The sequence below is a fragment of the Sminthopsis crassicaudata genome, chromosome 2 (assembly GCF_048593235.1).
Source record: "Sminthopsis crassicaudata isolate SCR6 chromosome 2, ASM4859323v1, whole genome shotgun sequence".
Classification (NCBI taxonomy): Eukaryota; Metazoa; Chordata; class Mammalia; order Dasyuromorphia; family Dasyuridae; genus Sminthopsis; species Sminthopsis crassicaudata.
The window spans coordinates 529,476,788-529,495,216 of record NC_133618.1 but is presented as its reverse complement, the minus strand read 5'-3'; the positions used below and the strand labels follow the sequence as shown (position 1 = coordinate 529,495,216).

The window sequence follows — 18,429 nt, the reverse complement described above, 5'->3', positions numbered from 1 at the left end:
ACTCGCTGTTCTCTGAAGTATGTAAGTATTCTACTAATTATCCACACCCCATAAGCCAGTTATGGTACAACGAATAGAGACCTAGTCTTAAAGCCAAAAATTATGGGTTCATGTCTCAAGTTTGATGCATACGTATCAAACTCAAATAGAAACAAATCCCTCTATGAGCTACATATGACTTAGAAAACCACAAATTAACATGACCTACATTGTACTGTTTCGCTTTATTTTTGTTTTATACTTTCATCTAATTCATGTCTCACTCTTTGGGCTGCATGTCACTAATTTTGGCTTGTCTGACCTAGTCAACTCTCTCAGACTTTTAAGTTACAGAGATTATATTGACATCAGCAGTAGTTTCCTTACCTCTTATACTTAAAACACAGGTCCAGTCCCAATTCTATCTCGCTCCACTCAAAGCATCTAATAATGCATTTAAACACTAAGTGCTCAACAGATATTTACTAACTAATTAATGAATATAAGTGCTAAATAATAAGGAATAATAATTATTAATTACTAAATTATTAAAAAATTAAATCCAGTGCTTCATAGATTCAGAGTTCTGAATTATTTTAAAGTACTTATTAATAATTTATTCTTACTCAGAATATGAAATGCCACATAAGACATACTTCTGCCACCTGAAGCCTATTCCTACTGAGGTCACATGAAAGGATTGATTCCTTTGGCAAAAAGTCCTTGATGTAACCATGCTCCTCACCTCAATTAGGGCTCCCTTTTCCCCATCATCTGAGTGTTTTGCATTATCCAATTCATCATGCATTTCTGAGAGCTGGTCCTGGAGATCTCTGATCTCTGTCTGGTGCTGCTCCCGTTCCATCTTCACCTGAAACAACCTTATCAATGAAAGGAAAATACTGTTAGGGAGTTTTATCAAAATATTAATCTTAAAGACCTAAAACATCACTATGCTCTCCTTGTTGCACTAAGTAAGAAGTCATCAAACCTGGACCAATTAATTGGCCTCTAGGGAATAGAGCTATGGTCTACTCCATCAAGAAAGAAATAACCAAGCACAATTTCACCTGAATTATGATCTTTATTCAAGGGATGGGCATCAGAAAGTGATAGAAAAGAATGAGTTACCTTTATTGCAAAGCCCATTTTTCTAATAGGGCCTTGCTTCCTAGATACATGACTATATTCCACAGTTTCCTTCCCTTTCCCCCCTTCTCATTTTTGATATTTTCAAGATTCTTAAAGGCATCTTTTTCATCTTTTCCTCAAGGAAACCTGAAGGCAGAAACCATGACTAGGAAAATTATGGGATCAAAATATTTCAAGCAAGGGACTTTCCATATTCTCTAGCCCAACTTCCTTACTTGACAAATATAGAAACAGAGGCTGAGAACTTGAATGACCTATCCTATGTCACACAGGTAAATAGACAAAAGACTCAGAATAAAACACACACACACACACACACACATATACATACTGAATAATGATGACTAAAAGGCCATGTCACATACTTCACTGGCCCTGAAGAAACTTTTACTAATGATAATGATTCTATTCCCTAGGATTTTCAATAGCTTCTCAATATATACCATTTTCTTCTATTAAAATTTTTCCTTTGGATACATTCGAAAAATACCAGATATTGATATGTTGATTTACCAATAAAATGATGGCTGAATTGATAAATAACATGGAACTTTTTTTTAAGCTCTCACTTAAGTAAAAACTTAAGAGTAAAAACTAGTTATTACCATAACATTTTAGAAGTCCTTCTTAGGCTTTGGAGTTAAAGCATAAGTTACTTTGCTCATAGAATTCAAAACAACCCACATTTTTTAAAAATACAAAAGCTAACATGTCATAATTTTCTGTTAGCTAATATTCTTCATATGCTTAATCAAAGGCTCTATGAGTCTTTAGATATTTCTAAGAGCCAAGTGCCAGGAGTTAGAATATTAAATGGATGTGAGCTGAACTTCAAGGTGTGAAAATGAGATCCTTCCAACTATCCAGCCTTGCATTTCTAGATGTAGCACTGCACAAGGAGAGTAAAAAGCTTAGAAACTCCTAAACACCATTCATGAAACTAACTGAAGATACAGATTTGCCTATACATCTCCAGGAAAACTCAAATAGGATAGCACACTGGAGAGCTTACTCTTCCAGATGTATCCGGAGCTCCGTTTCACTGTCATCCAGACGTTTCTGCAGTGCTGAGGTCTCCTTCTCATTTTCCTCCTGTCGGTTTCGAAGCTCCTCAAGGTTGGCTCTCATTCGATCTCGCTCTTCTTTGATGTTCTGTTGATTCTAATGTGAAGCAAATATTAATTTTTGAAATATGAACAAGTATACAACTCTTTATACATCTAACAAAAAACTAGTTTCAAGGACTACCTTTCCCTACATATTTCCTTCCCAACAATGCAAGTGAATTTACTACATATTTGAAGTAGATGCCTATAAAGAAATACAAAGAAATTAAATGAGGAATAAGAACTGGAACTATGACATCATTACATGAGGAACTTCATAGGAAAAGAAATTCCTGCTGTTACCAAATGGCATCTTCTCTACAACTTATAGTTTTAAAGAATTATCCAGAGCGCTAATAAATTAAGTGGCCTACCCAGGATCACACAGCATATATAAATCTAGATATGAACCCAAATCTTCCTGGTTCCAAGGCTGGTTTTCTATCCAGTAAGCCACATTACCTCTTTAAATACTAAAACTAAATAGTTAATAAGTAAAGCAAAATGGGCAAGCCAATCTTACAACATTTGAGAGTTTGGGGAAAGAAACAAAAAATTTATTTTCCATTAACCATCGCTCTCTTATTATTTGATTTTTTACTTATTTTAATTTTTGGAAGAGCCCTGGTATTTCAGTGATCTGGAGAACTCCAGAAAAAAGAAACTCATTCTAAGAATGCAGACTGGGACCAGCTCTGTAACTTGTAATCTTAGAATTAAGTGGGAGTCTGAAAAGTTGAGTAACTTGCACAAGGTCTTACCACCAGAATAAGTCAGAAATGGGATTTGAATTCAATGACTCCAGGAAATGATTCTCTGGCCATCATACAATCTGCCTCACAAACTTTTATCCTCCATTACTAAATTAAAACTCTTTCTGTACTATTAGCTTATTTTATCTTTTCTGTATATTTCCAGCTTTAAATTTTTCATTTTTGTTTCCACACTTCCAAATAAAGTAGTAAATGCCATTTGTGCATACATGAAAGTCAGTCTCAGAAATCATGGATAGTGACAAGCTAGTGCTTTTTTTTTTCTGACCAATTCAACCCTTCCTCAGAGGGCTTATTCTTTATCTAAGACAGACCCAGAGGAACAAATAGGATCTCATAAATCCTAGTAGTCAAAATTCTGAAAACTCCTTTGTTGAAGTGAACTTGCGCTAACTGGTTGCAAAAAGTTATGCAGTAACTATGATTTCATGTCAAGCAATATAGTTATGACTTTTGAAAGCAACCATAATGAGGAAGGTGAGGGAAACTGTGACATTATCTGTGAGGGAATACTCCTAGGATAGAAACTATCACAAATAAGTTGTGGAAACATACTCAACCCTTGGTCTTGGTTAATTGTGTGGAGAAAACTAAGAAAGTAAGTGCCTTGCCCATGATCATACAGCTAGTATGTCAGAGGCAGGACCACACTGACTCTTAGGTCTTATTACTCTCATTTATAGTTGAGGAAATTTTAGAGACATTATGTGATTGGCCTATGTTTACATAGCCTCAAAATTGTCTCAGGGACAATTCTAATCCAGATCTTTCTGATTCTAAGGCCAATATTGCTCTAAATTAAAAAGGTAATACATTTCAGTACATATCATGTGTCTTCAAAATTAATATTAAAAGAAAAATCATACCTTCACTTCTAGGTTGAGCTGTTTCTGAAGTTCTGAAACCTCCTTGTTTAGTTTATTTCTCTGTTCTAGCAGCTCTCTGACTTCAGCTGAAGAATCAGAAACCTAAAATATGTAAAGAGATGTCAACTTCATACCCAGAGTATTTTTTCATCTTCAATTCTGACCCTTGCCTTTGCCCACCTTGTGACCCAACCCCGGTATAATACAATTGAGGCACTGCTTTAAGAAAATATAGCACAAATCAATCTTGTAAAATGACATCCTTCTTTGAGGATTTTTTTCCCTCCATAAAGCTAGATCCACCAGATGCTAGGGATGATTGAAGTTGACTTTCAGAAAATGTCATCACTGACCAGTCTAATGCTGAATTACAACACAACTCTCTCCATATTTTTATCTCTAAAAAGAGTACCATAGACAGCACTCAAAAGTAATTGGATATAACCTCAAGGTGATAAGTGAACTACTCATATGTACTAGGGGATTGGTGGTGGTGTTGCAGATCCAAGAGGAACTATGGAGGCAGAGAACAAAGCAGTTTTGCAGAGCAACAGCACAGCTAGCAATGTTTTTTGTTTTTGATTTTTTTTTCAGTTTTCTAAAGCTGAATTGGCCAGTGGATTGTGTGTGTTTCACTTGGAAAAAGATATTTCATGGGCTAGGTCTGGGAATGTGAAAATTGATGCCAAAACAGGGTTCTTAATAATCCCAGAAGAATTTAAACCATTTATTTTAATAACCCAAACTAAGAAAGAAAACTGGCTTATGCTTCCCTCATCAACCAATTTCAAGCAGGGAAACAATGCTCTATTTCCTGAATATCTATCTGCTGTTTTGTAAAGTGGTCTCAGTCCGACTCACAAGAGTTAAAATGGGTCCAAAGCAGTCTGAAGACTGTGGATGGAGAATAGCAGCTAACTGGCCACCAATTCTACTGATATAATCATTTTATTTAAGTACTTAGTACAAGAGAATATGAAGATATTTCTCATTCCCTTTCATTTCTAGGATCCAGGCTCCAGGACTTTTAACTGTGTTTGGGAACCAGACCTAAGTTTTCATTGGTGTAGGGAACTTCTGATCTCAGCTGCTATTCAATTCATAATCCTAAAGAGCTGCATTGGTCACTGAGACTCTAAGCGGCCTTCCTAGTGTCACCAAGGCAGTATCTGTGATAGTTTGTCCTAACAGGGAACCTTTATCACAGGATCTCTAGATATATTCTCCTTTCTTTCCATGAAAGCATCCTATATAGGAGATGAAGTAGCTGGCCTACTTCCCTTGGCATGAATTTTCTCAACCCCCATTCTCCTACTACTCCCTCAAGCTGGGCTCTTAATTATCTCTCCTGATTTCAATGTAAACAATCTTATGGTATGCACTAAGTGAATAATACCATGCATAATTTTGGAGATATAAAAGCAACTTAAAGCACAATTCTTGCCCTCAGGAAATTCATAATCTCATTGGAAAGAAAGGACAAACACATTGCAACTGAGAGCTGTTAAGGGACAAAGTTAAATTTAAAAAAAAAAAAGTAGTATGTAATTGTTACAAGGTCCAGAGAAGGAAAAAATCCGTGTAAATTAATACAGACTAAAAAAGGATTCATATCGACTCTGAGGTGGGCTTTGAAGCACAGTTAGGACTTTGATAAGTAAAAAGGGCAGGCAGGAGGTAGGTTTCTTGTGTTTTGGGAAGGGCATAAGCAAAGACAAAAAGGCTGGTCTCATTTCCTTGATGGAGGAGTGAAAGAAGAAAGCTATAAAGAGTTATCTCATCTCCTGGATGAGACCAGCCAGACCATATTGCTGAACAAGGATGAATAAATAAGGAAGGATTGATTACAAATGGCCTTGAAGGACTTTAAGAACTATTTGGATTTAATCCTAAAGACAAGAGGAGGAATGTTTTGTTGTGGGGAAATGATTTGATTAAAGTAATACTTTAGAATAAGGCAGAGTGGTACTTAAGATAAGGGTACCAGCTTTGAAGTTAGAGATTATTGTTGTTGTTCAGTTGTTTTCAATCATTTCCAATTCTCTGAAGCTCTATTTGGGATTCCCTTGGCAAGGATACTGGAGTGACTGGCCATTTCCTTCTCCAATTCATTTTAGAGCTGGGAAACTGAGGCAAACAGGGTTAAGTGGCTTGCTCAAAGTCATGCAGCTAGAAAGTGTCTGAGACAAATTTGAACTCAGAAAGATGAGTCTTCCTGACTACTAGCTTGGCTCTCTAGTCACTTCCCAGCCTACATTCAAATTTTGCCTGATACTTACTATTTGTGTGATTTTACGCAAATAAGTCATACTCACTCTCCCTCAGTTTCCTCATTTGTATTAAAAAAAAAAAAAAAAAAAAAAAGAGGTTCAATGCCTCTGAGAGCTCTTTCATCTCCAGATTTATAAATCCATGATATGGCAGATTGGAATGCAGAATGAAGAGACTGGGGTAGGAAAATCAATTAGGATATGATAGCAAGAAATTTGGCATAAGGTAATTGGCTCGTGGCAGCAATAAAATATAATGTGTTGCTTTGTGCTGTCACACTCCTTCATCCCAGTGTCTTTCTACCACAAAGAAAGGGAAAGTTTTGCTTAGTTTCCCTCAACCTGAACAAAATGACATAGGGAGGTAAAGTTGCTTTCATTTGGTTTGGGGCTACTTGACAGGTCAAGAAAAGAATCCTAAACACAAATTATACTGTTCACCTATTTACCTGGTCTGTTTTTTCATCAGATTCTGCTGGGATTCTGACACACCCCAACACCTTCACCCAATGATGACTTCTAAATACCTTACCCCTTTGGTTACTTCTATTAGCAACATATAACAGTTTGCAAAGGAAATAAAGTCTGGTCTCCCCGGATGTTGTGTAGTTACATGCACAACTTCATTAATCCTTACCCTCCCCAAGAGGGAATGCAACCATAGAGGGAATGGGAGGAAGCTGCCAAGCCCAGGAGAAGAGTTAAATGAGCTCTCCCCACCTCTTAGGACAAAGGCCAATTCATCCCCTCCATAGTCAGTTTCTTCTCCTTCCCAGCACAGACAGCCAAAACTTACAACTGTTCCAACCCTCCCTCGGTATTATCTCCACAATTATTCAGTGACCTGAAGACACAGGCCCTCCAGCTTTTTTCAGCAGTGGCATCTCATGCCAGTGTAAACAAACAAACAAAACCTGACCCCCCCTCTTCCTTCCCAAATCACATGATTATTAAGACTAACAGTCAGGAGGCAGCCTGAGCAATCAAAATTTTATATTTGGATTTTAGATGTGTTCATTCATGCTTGTGCTTACACTGGAGAAAGAAATAAAATCTGGAAATTTATCCATGAGATACAAATGAGCTGAGTTTGGTGATCCTAGGAGGACAATAATGTTAAGAAATAATAACTTTAGGTTTTTAAAGGAAACTAAGTCTAGAAAGAATCTTGAATAAATGGAGGAACAAAGAATTCTCCCTCAGATATTTGTAGGGGGAACTCTGATTCAGAAAAAAAAAAAAATTTAGACCAGAAAAATTCTTTGTATAGCTAATGAGGTTGAGAGGGGTGGCTTCTGAATGTAACATAAGGAAAGTCTATTTTCCCAACGCAAATACCCATAAGGGTGGTAAAAACATTAAATGGCAATAAAGAAAAAGTAGGGAGTCCTACTTGAGGGCTATCCTGGGCTTGGTTTCATTATGGGTTCCCCTTCAACTGCAATCTCTTAAATTCTCTCTTCTCTTTTGTCCCATAGAGCCAGAGTGCAGATTAAAATCTCTCATTTCAAACAATTTGCAAACCAAAATGAAAATTTTTGAGATGCTCCCTGGAGTACATGGGCTCAGAGCTATGAAGCTAGGAGGGCCTTCGGGGGCCATCTGGTCCAACTCCTCATTTCATAAGTAAGCTGAGACTGAGGGAGTATGACTTACCTAAGTTCATGGAGACAATAAGCATGATGAATTAGGATTTGACTGAAAGCCTTCTGACTTCAGCACCAAAACTTTTTCTACAGTTTCACGCTAAATCAGAAACAGAAAGGGACCTATTTTTGTCTTTCTGACCCTAAAAACCTGACATGAACTTCAGGATTTCGAAGAGTTTCCAGCACTTTAATTCATTAAACTTTGCAATATTAATATCACTAATTTCCATATAAATCATAACTCACAACTCAAAGTTTCAAGAGTTCTTAAAGAAAAAATTGATAAGTAGCTAAGTTAAAGATACACACACACACACACACACACACACACACACACACACACACACACACAGAGATAGGTGACACAAAGCAGGGAAAGATACAAATATTTCAGATAACAGAATCAAGACGCCAAAAGATCTCCAAAAGGATAAATTAATGGCCCAGATTTATAAGAGGAAATGTAATAGAGATAAAAGAATTGAAGACTATAACCTCCATGAGGGCACAAATTGACCTTATCTGAATTTTTCTTATCCCCAGTATGGATAAAACTTGCTGAATTAAAAAATGAATGTAAAATTCTATAAATAGGTTTTTGTTTTTTTTTTTAAATTAAGCACACAAGTAAAAAAGTGAAGATGAGTTACTATGTCCTATGGAAACAAAAGACTTTTTAAGGATGTCATAAACTACAAGTTTGAATCAATCAATAAATTTATTAAGTACCTACTAATACTTCTATTTCAGTTCACCTATCTTCCATATTAACCCAACTGAATATCCACCCCAACAGTATGACATGGCATGCAGTGTAATAGAGTCAGGCTACAAGAATAACCAATTGGAGGCAACATGTAGTTAAGAGGAACATTGACAACCTTGGAGTCTATTGGCAAAGTGGGATGCATCTAGGGGAGAATCAGTGGCAAAGGGTTTCAAAAGCATAATAAATAAGGAACTGTTGAAAGAAACTATTTAGTCAGAAGATGGGAAGAGTCAGAATAATTATCTTAAAAGATGCGAAGGGCTCTTAGGTGGAAGAGGGATTAAACTCTTGTAGCTACCCAGAGAGATTCATTCCAGTGAGTTAAAATTACAGGAAGTTAAGGTTTAGCTTCAATATAAAAAAAGACTTGACAAAGAAAATTGTTTAATAATGGAATGGACTTCTTCATGATGTAGTGATTTCTTTATCCCTCCAAATATTCAGGGAAAAGCCAAACAATTTTTTTCCCTTTGATTATGCAGTGAGAAGAAATTAATAGACCTGGATGGAAAACTGGCCAATTTCTAAAGCACTTTATACTGCTTGTACCAATTAATAAATGGTAACCCGAAGAAAAGTATATTTTTCATCTCCAATTAATATTCTATATTTGATGTAAAAATCCCAATTTACTCGATTGTTTCCTTGTGCACTTCCAGCTGCTCGAGACTTTAAAGTCTGAATCTTCTCAAAGACCAGGTTTACTTTTCTCTTCGTGGCATCATCATTTTCAGAGCTCCTAAAAAATAGAGACAGTTTAAATAAACTTTGTGAAACATCACCGATTATTTTCAAATGGAGCTAAATCCATGCCTTCGGAGTAAAATTAGGGATTATGAGTTTATGATCTGCCCTCAGATATTTACTAGTCACATCACCCTTGGAAAGTTACTTAAACTTGTTAGACTCAGTTTCCTCATCTGTAAAATAAGCTGGAGAAAAATGACAAACCACTCCAATATCTCTGCCAAGAAAACCCCAAATAGAGTCATGAAGAATTGGACACAACTGAAAAAGTAATAAATAAAGAACCTGTGAGGAATTCCCAGACTCAATCTGTCTGATCTCAGCTTTTCAGAATAGCTAAGTAACAGGTAATTTTGCCTAACATAGGGACTAAAGATGCTTGCCATGAGTTGCAAAGTCTGTAAGTCATAAAGCCATCTGACTTCAAGTCGACCATTCTTATTCATGAAATCTTGTTCTTTAGTCTATGAGACTTAGTACTACACCTAAAAGGAAATGTAAGATAATCTGGTACAATATGGCCATAATCCAGTCTTTGTAAAATGTAACATGAAGCTATAGATTTTGATAAATTTATTGATATAGATGTGTTTTTTTAAAGTGTCTGATATTTGTTTTTAATTTGTTGTATCTATGATAGTTCAATTCTGAAGATGTGCCTTTTTTTAATTAGGCAGAGGAGTTGCACCCAAAGTTAAAGAATAGTCTTTTTTTTTTTTAATTTCTTTTCTTTAGAATTGCCTTTTATTTTTCCAAATAGTTTTCCACACTGACCTTTGCAAAACCTTGTATCCAAATATTTCTCCCTCTCTCCTCTTCTTTCCTCCTCTAAACAGCATATATCCAAATATAAGTTAAATATACAATTCTACTAAACATATTTCTATATTTGTCATGCAGCACAAGAAAAATCAGATCAACAGGAGAAAAAACAAGAGGAAGAAAAAAGCCAATAAGCAAACAAAGTACAACCAAAAAAATGAAAATACTATGCTTTGATTCATATTCAATCTCCATAATTCTCTCTCTGGATGAGGATGGCTCTTTCCATCAAGTCCACTGGAATATTCTTTAGTGAAAACTTGTCATTTTAGTCTTTAGTTCAAATGGTTCATACATTTTCCCTAACAGGAAAGTTCATTTGCACTTGGAGTTTTCTACTGACTCTTGACTAAGTATTTTGGAGAACAATTAATTACATGGCAAGGAGAGATAATAGTAGAAAAGGAAAGGCGGGATTTGAACTCTGCTAATGACAGCCCATAGGACCACTTCTCAGGGAAGTTGCTTATAGCTTCAGGCCTTCAATCAAACAGCAAGCATTTATTAAGCATCTATTAAATATTAGGCATTGTGTTGGGCTAAGTACTGAGATAAAAACAAATTTCTTCATTTGTAGAATGACAGAATTTTACTAGCTGACCTCTAAGATCCCTTCAAATTCTATGTTCTGTAGTTAAGCTATGTAGAAAAGCTTTTTAGCAAACCTGAGAAGGAAAAAGAGAAGGAAAGAATTAACAAACGTCTTGGCTACAATTACATAGCTAAAGTTGCTTATTACTATCTGAAACCTGATAACTGACATTTAACTTTTTGAGCCAAGAAAGATTCAGAAAATGATGATGCTAACTTTAATTTTATGCAGAATACGTGACTAGCAAACAAGCTTACAAATTATACATTTGCATTTGAAATAATGGTTCTGCTATACTTTTTTAATTAAAAAAATATTCATTTTAGAGAAAGGAAACTCCTACAGAAATTTAAAACATTTTTATAAAAATTTCAGCCTTTTAATTATATCACTTTTATATAGTATCCATCCTATGTCATCTTCATGGCTGAAAGACATGAAAATATATTCTAAACCATTCTGACAACAGCCAAATTAACAATGCACATCAAAAATTACATGGCTTATGACATTTAAATAAATGAAGGAACTTACCCTTCTTTGAGATAATTGTAAAGGATCTGTTTAGCTGTCTCCTCATTTGTTTGTTGAGCAAGTTCTTGCTGGCCTTTTAACAAGTCAGGTGTGGCCTAAAACATAACAGTGGTTGTTACATGATCATAGGTAAGTTTGCCAAAAGAAAGTGTGTTCTTAAATGCCTCAAAATTGGAATTTCTTATTATGTTTCATGAAGGATCTTCATTGTGACCATCATTTTCTCCCTCATGCATTCCCTTCCCCCACACAGAAGCAATTACTCCACATTTTTTTCTGTTTTCTCTATTTTTAATATTCTGTTTTTTTATTTTAGTAACCAAAGACATAAATTCTCTTCCTGACCTCACTTTTTCTTGATTAAAAACAATTTGCTTCACTTAAAGAGGTGAAGATCTAATGGTGCCATTTTCCTCAGCCCCAGTTCTTCAGATCCTTAGAGTTGTTAAAGTATATCCAATGTCCCAAAAATTTAATGTAGTAATTGTAGAACAGTTGGCAAAGAAGAATCTGAATGGGGACAATGATATTGAAATGTCTACAAATCAAAAACAATCTGAATGAAAGGAAAGCAAATTTGTTCATCCGATCTTCCATTGCTTACTCAGGCAATAGAAGGTTTGAGTGCTGAGAGAGGGGAAAGGCCTTAGATACCCAAATAAAGTTAAATTTTGGGGAAAATAAAAGTACAACTTTGCAAAGAGTAATAAACATGGACATCATAAGATAAAAATATAAAAATATAAATGACTTCGAAAGGGACTCAAATAACTTAATAAGTAAAAGAGCGATGACATTATGAGAAGCCTAATTACATACCTAATTTTTAAGAAGGATATCAACAAGAACAATCATCTGAGCAAGTATGGTATTTCCTATGGTTATATTCCTATGTTAAAAATCCACCTTAGATGGAGTTGTGAAAGAATCCGGCCATTTTAGAGAGCAATCTGGAACTATGCCCAAAAAGTTATCAAACTGTGCATATCCTTTGATCCAGCAGTGCTACTACTGGGCTTATGTCCCAAGTAAATATTAAAGAGGGGAAAGGGACCTGTATGTGCCAAAATGTTTGTGGCAGCTCTTTTTGTAGTGGTTAGAAACTGGAAGATGAATGGATGTCCATCAATTGGAGAATGGTTGGGTAAATTGTGGTATATGAAGGTTATGGAATATTATTGTTCTGTAAGAAATGACCAGCAGGAGGAATACAGAGAGGTTTGGAGAGACTTACATCAACTGATGCTGAGTGAAATGAGCAGAACCAGAAGATCACTATACACTTCAACAACAATACTGTATGAGGATATATTCTGATGGAAGTGGAAATCTTCAACATAAAGAAGATCCAACTCACTTCCAGCTGATCAATGATGGACAGAAACAACTACACCCAGAGAAGAAACACTGGGAAGCGAATATAAAATATTAGCACTACTGTCTATCTACCCAGGTTACTTATACCTTCGGAATCCAATACTTAACGTGCAACAAGAAAATTGGATTTACACACATATATTGTATCTAGATTATATTGTAACACATGTAAAATGTATGGGATTGCCTGTCATCTAGGGGAGGGAATAGAGGGAGGGAGAGGAAAATCTGGAAAAATGAATACAAGGGATAATGTTATAAAAAAAATTATACATATATACTGTCAAAAAATGTATAATTATAAAATTAATAATTTTTTTAAAAATCCACCTTAGAATGCATTATATCTAATGAATGGATGTCTTCATCCATGTAATCCAATGGATTTATGTGGATAAATATGGGATGGCATTTCCCAAAGAAATAACAATTACTAGACTTTAAGCTCCATTAGGACAAAGACCATGTGTCTATCTCCAACAGTGTCCTGTGTAATGTTTAATAGACAGAAAGCACTTAAGTAAAATTTCATCACATTTTAATTGAATTGCAATTTCACTGTTAGTGATAATATTTATTTTGTTAATATTAAATAAAACAATAATCTTTATATTGCTTTAAAGTTGACAATTTTTCCTCACTACAATCCAGTGAAAAGATTTAGAACTACCTTTGTTTTACATATGACAAAACCAAATTTCAAACAAGTTAAGTGACTTTTCTAAGGTCACAGAGAGAGGACTACTGACTTTAAATCCAATGCTTTTTCACTACTGCATGAATCCTCATGTTCCAGACTAAAAACCTTTGGTGACAAAACTCTCCCCTAAGTAATATTGCAGGACTGCACATACATAGACAGCTAGCTATGTGATCCAACAGATACAATGTTGGTGGTCAGGAAAGGAGTTCTAATTCTATTTCTTTTTTTTTTTTTTTTCCTGACGCTGGGGTGACTTGCCCAGGGTCACACAGCTAGGAAGTGTTAAGTGTCTGAGGCCAGATTTGAACTCCGGTCCTCCTGAATTCAGGGCTGGTGCTCTATCCACTATGCCACCTAGCTGCCCTTAATTCTATTTCTGAGATTAGTTTTAAGTGCTTGGGCAAATCACTTTATCTACTTCAGACTGTTTCTTCATATATATAAAGTGAAAAACTGGACTTCATTGTTTCTACGGTCCCTTTCAGCTCAAAATCCATGATCCTAAAAAATGTGATGGCTTTGTCTGCTAACTATTTTTCTTTGTTGCAAGAGAGAACTAAATGTGTATGAGAAAGGCAGGTAATATTGGGTGAGAAATGATATAAAAATCTCACTGATATTGATAAAAATACAAATCAAAGTTAAATCTGGAACTCCAGATTGGATCAAACTCTAAGCCTTGAAAGAGAGACGGCAATTATAGAACCCAAAGTAAGAAAAGTACAGAGTAGAACAAGTAATTAGCAAATTTTAAAAAGATTTTTAATTTATCTGTCATTGTCTCAGAATATCTGAAAGCTTCTTTTTTTAACCTTCAGAAAGGTACTGTCAGTTCTTTGCCTTCAACTGAGGAAAACTATAGAGGCCTCTTAAGTAGAAGAAATGCATTTATTTTTTAGTTTTATCAGACTTGGGAACTTTCTCCATCTGTTAAGTGCAAGGTTTGGATTAGATAACCTATAATGTCCCTTCCTGCTCTAACATACTATACCTCCAAGTTACCAAAAAGGCAACTTTGGATTTGTATGCTTTCCTAGTGTCTCTCTAAGTTTCTTTAACAAGTACTTTCCAAGTAATCCAGTTTGAAATCACATCTAACTTCTTCTGTTTCATGAAGGCAACTGGATGACAAAGTTTACAAGTATGAGACTTGAGAGTCAGGAGGATCAAAGTCAGCAACAGACAATAGTCTGTAACTTAATTTCCCTGACCCGGTCCCTCCATGCCCCAGCTTCAAAAATGAAGATAATATTAGTATCTACTTCACAAAATAGTTGTACAAATAAAATATTTGTAAAATGCTTTACAAATCTCAAAGTGCTACATAAATATTATGTTACATACTATCTAAAACAAACAAAAATCAAATGGCATGTCTTATAGTTTTCTCAAATACTAGGAAAGTTTTAGGGGAAAATGCCATTCCCCCAGGTTGGATTTATCTCTCTTACCAAAAATGAGGCTTCTTGGAAAGGGTTCTGTCATACTTAGTAATGGGATTATTAGATTGAAGATTTTTACTTCAATTTGTGTGAAAAATTCCAGCTTCCAAAGCTTTCCAATCTGCAATATCCTGAGCCACAGCATTTACCTGTGCTGTTTGCTTTTTTTTTTTAAACTTAATAGTATTTTTTTACAATTACATGTAAAGATAGTTTTTTGTAAGATTAAATTCTAAAAGTTATCTAAATGGTGAGTACCTAAATAAAAAGCAGAGAAATTCAAAATGAAAATACAACAAAGCTGAGGGTATAAGTTTGAGGATGTGATGGTTTTTTACTTTGGGGGGGGCCCTTTTTTTTTTTTTGCCAAGGAAACATAAATCTCATTAGCACATAACAGAAATAGCAATAAAGCTTTTTTCTAAGATAAAGACAGACCTTTGGGATCTTAAAGAAAAAACTAAGTGGCAATATATACTCTATGAGCATTGGGGAACTCTTCAGTAAAAGAAGCCCACACAGTAACAATAATTGATGGATTTCCTTCCTGAAGTTTCAAAGGAACCTTTGAAATGGTTCAAGAGCTAACCACTTACTTAGCATGAATATTCTGAAGCATAATTGCTAGTCTTCAAAATCTTCTCTTGTTTAAGGAAATACTTATTTTTTTTTTTACCATATTAAACAGAATCTTACAATCTAAACAACCTAATTGGTTCATGAGCATCTCCTGGATCAAAATTTAGCTGAGCTAGTGGGAATTGGGGAAAGGAAAAGACTAATACAGACAAGTGGATGGAAAGGAAAAAGTAAAAATGCACCCTCCACATTTGTCCTGAACCTTCCCTCTTAAGGATTAAATCACTGGGGCCAACTAGTTGGCCTCAGACACTTAACACTTCATGGCTGTGTGACCCCCGGCAAGTCACTTAACCCCAATTGCCTCCACCAAAAAAAAAAAAAAAAAAAATATTATTTATCCCTGCTCTACATAAGATTACATATTTTAACCACTATATTTATGTGTAATACAGGTAGTGCTGATTATGGGACTATATTTTTGGATATATTTCAAGCAGGGCTAATATTTTTTAAGTCAAAATATGCTTAATTTTATACCTATTTTATTGACTCCCCTTTCCCATAAAAGATCATAGGGACAGAATTAGGAGGGATGTGATGGCATCTAAGCCCAAGTCCTTTGCCTCAGTGCTCATTGCCCCATCACTGTCACTGAAGCCATTTGACACATATGAATTACCTGAGTGTGTGTAGCAGAGGAGAGTGTCTTGATGGAGATTTTCTTTGTTCCTGAATCAGGTGATGTGGCCGCAGCCTGATTCTGTAACAACACAGTGGCCGTTGCTGTTTTTATTTCTTCCTCCTTTTTATTCTGGGTTATAAGTGTGGAGGGTCTCATTAACCCACTATCTTTGTTAACTTTATTCTCATGACTTTTGCCAGCATTATGGAACTGCAACAGTTTGGGCTGACCATCAGGAGCATCCTGACCTAGCTCCTGCTGTTTCCCAGAGGTCTGCCCTATCGCGGGATGTTTCCCACCAGAAAGCAGGCGACGATCTCGTGAGAGAGGTTTCTGCTGCCAAACTTGAGATGGTCTGAGGAGATGTTCATTTGATTTGCCCAAGTTTCGGCTAAATTCATCTAAGTATTCGGAGTCTCCCTGTAGACCAAAAGGAAAGGCACTATCTACGCTTCTGGATCTCTTGCGATCATCTGGATGAATTCTGTTCCGTTTCCCAGATCTCCCTCTTCTCTGAGAGGCAACTTTCTGGTCAAATTTTTCAATTAATTGATCTACACCTGCAATAGATCCTGTGTCAATATCCCGGCCTGTTCCTGGCATGAAGGGGATGTACCTTCTATTTTCATGACGATTCACATTGTCAGCATGGATGGCATAATCCTGGTCATCCAGTAGAAATTTGTACAGAGAGTTGGCTGAAGTAGGGGTGGCTGATGAGGAGGAGGATCTCCGTGACCTGTAACCATCCAACACAGGGCCAGCAGAATCTTGTCGGCGAAAGGGAAGAACATCTGGCCGACTTTTTTTGTTTTCCTGGTGAGTATCAGAGTGATTGGCAGTAAGGGGTTTCTCTGTGGGTGCAGAAGGTTCAGCTGGCAACCCCTCATTGCCACAGCTCTGAACATTCAGACACACCGATGCCTGCTTCTTGGGATCATCTATCATAATTGAGCTGCACAAACGAATGGCTGTCACATTGCATTTTGACATGTCTCCTGGAGCCATGCTAGCTGGTTGAGAAGTAGCAGGTTTAGAAAAGCAAGTTCGTGAACGTTTGTCATTTTTAGTTTCATCTGTAAGTGTTTTGGTCCAATTGCGCTCATGAGATCGATGAGTCTCTAAATTCAATTCGTTCTTTTCAGGATTATAAGGCTGCAAAAGTTCAGGGTGTCTCTGAAAGTTCAACATATTAGATGATTTTAGTGAACTATCTTTGTGGTCAAGAAGCCCATTTTTACCTTCATATAGACTGGCTGACTTTAGACTTCTAAATGCAGTGGGTTGTCCATATGGGTTTTCTGGAAACCTTATTTCTTCGCTGGCTTTCTCTTCCAGTCGGGGATCAACATTGGAATGTAAAGGCAGGTCGCTGACTGTTGGAGGCGTAAATGACGGCCCATTTTCTGCAAAAGGAATGCCTGCCAAACATCTCTCTGTATTATTCAGTACAATGTATGGATGGCCATCAATTCCTTGTACTCTAATACTGACACCATAAGATCCTGTCTTGGCATTCTGAGAAAGCCTTGATTTTTTGGTCTCATCACTTTCAAGCCTAAGATGTACTCCATACTCCTGCTGCACATGCTTATATTCTCCAAAATACAGCTCCATAATGTTTCAGCTATTAAAAAAAAAAAAAAGGAAATAGGGAAAAAAATTAGTCTTTAAATGAGATAAAACTTCGCCCTTCAAATAGGATCTCTCTACTTGATACCTCCACCCAGATATTCAACTGATACTTCAAACTGCACACATCTAAAACAGAGCTCCTCTTGTCCTCCTCCCTCTAACCTCTCAGTTTCTGCTGAAAGCATCTCTGATCTTTTCCAAGACTCATAATTCAATTACTTTTGAGTCTTCACCCTTAATATCTATTCAGGTGACAGAATTGGATTCTTTCTAAGAAATATCAAACATCATCATCTACCCTCTCCTTTTTACTTTCTGCTTCTTCTCCTAGATTATTATAATAGCCTCCTCCCCAATTTATCTCTAATTTCTTCCTCTTTCCATTGTATGTATCCTTCTGATCACTGCCATGATAAACCTCATGTCATAGAGATTTGTTAAAATCTTTCAGTGGGATTCCTCATGGCTTCTAAATAAAATACAGTTTACTCACATCCCCTAGAAATCAGGAATTTCAATAACTTGATTCTAATTTCCAGGCATTATATCATACAACCCTTTACAAGATTTATGTACCAGTCAAACTGAACTATTTATTTCCAGATCTAGTCCTCCATTTTTTCACTTCTATGACTTTGTGCATGATTCTGACTTTCACTAAACTGTTTATATAGGTTAAAGTTTTCTTAATTTTGTTCTCAAAATACAGAAAATTAGAAGAGATATATACAAAAGGGAAAATATATAAT

The 18,429-nt window shown here is 36.0% G+C and overlaps 1 protein-coding gene across 4 annotated transcripts in view; it reads right to left on the bottom strand.

The window, feature by feature from the left end:
* CGNL1 (cingulin like 1) overlaps positions 1-18,429 on the bottom strand; it is a 194,198-nt gene that overhangs the window by 115,289 nt on the left and 60,480 nt on the right. For all 4 annotated transcript variants that reach the window (XM_074294622.1, XM_074294621.1, XM_074294619.1 and 1 more), the window contains 6 exons: positions 16,043-17,672; positions 11,260-11,354; positions 9,198-9,303; positions 3,877-3,978; positions 2,144-2,292; positions 725-860 (listed from right to left, as the gene is read on the bottom strand). In XM_074294622.1, the coding sequence (XP_074150723.1) occupies positions 725-860; positions 2,144-2,292; positions 3,877-3,978; positions 9,198-9,303; positions 11,260-11,354; positions 16,043-17,662 (2,208 nt within the window). In that variant the 5' untranslated portion in view covers positions 17,663-17,672. The remainder of the gene's footprint in view (positions 1-724; positions 861-2,143; positions 2,293-3,876; positions 3,979-9,197; positions 9,304-11,259; positions 11,355-16,042; positions 17,673-18,429) is intronic.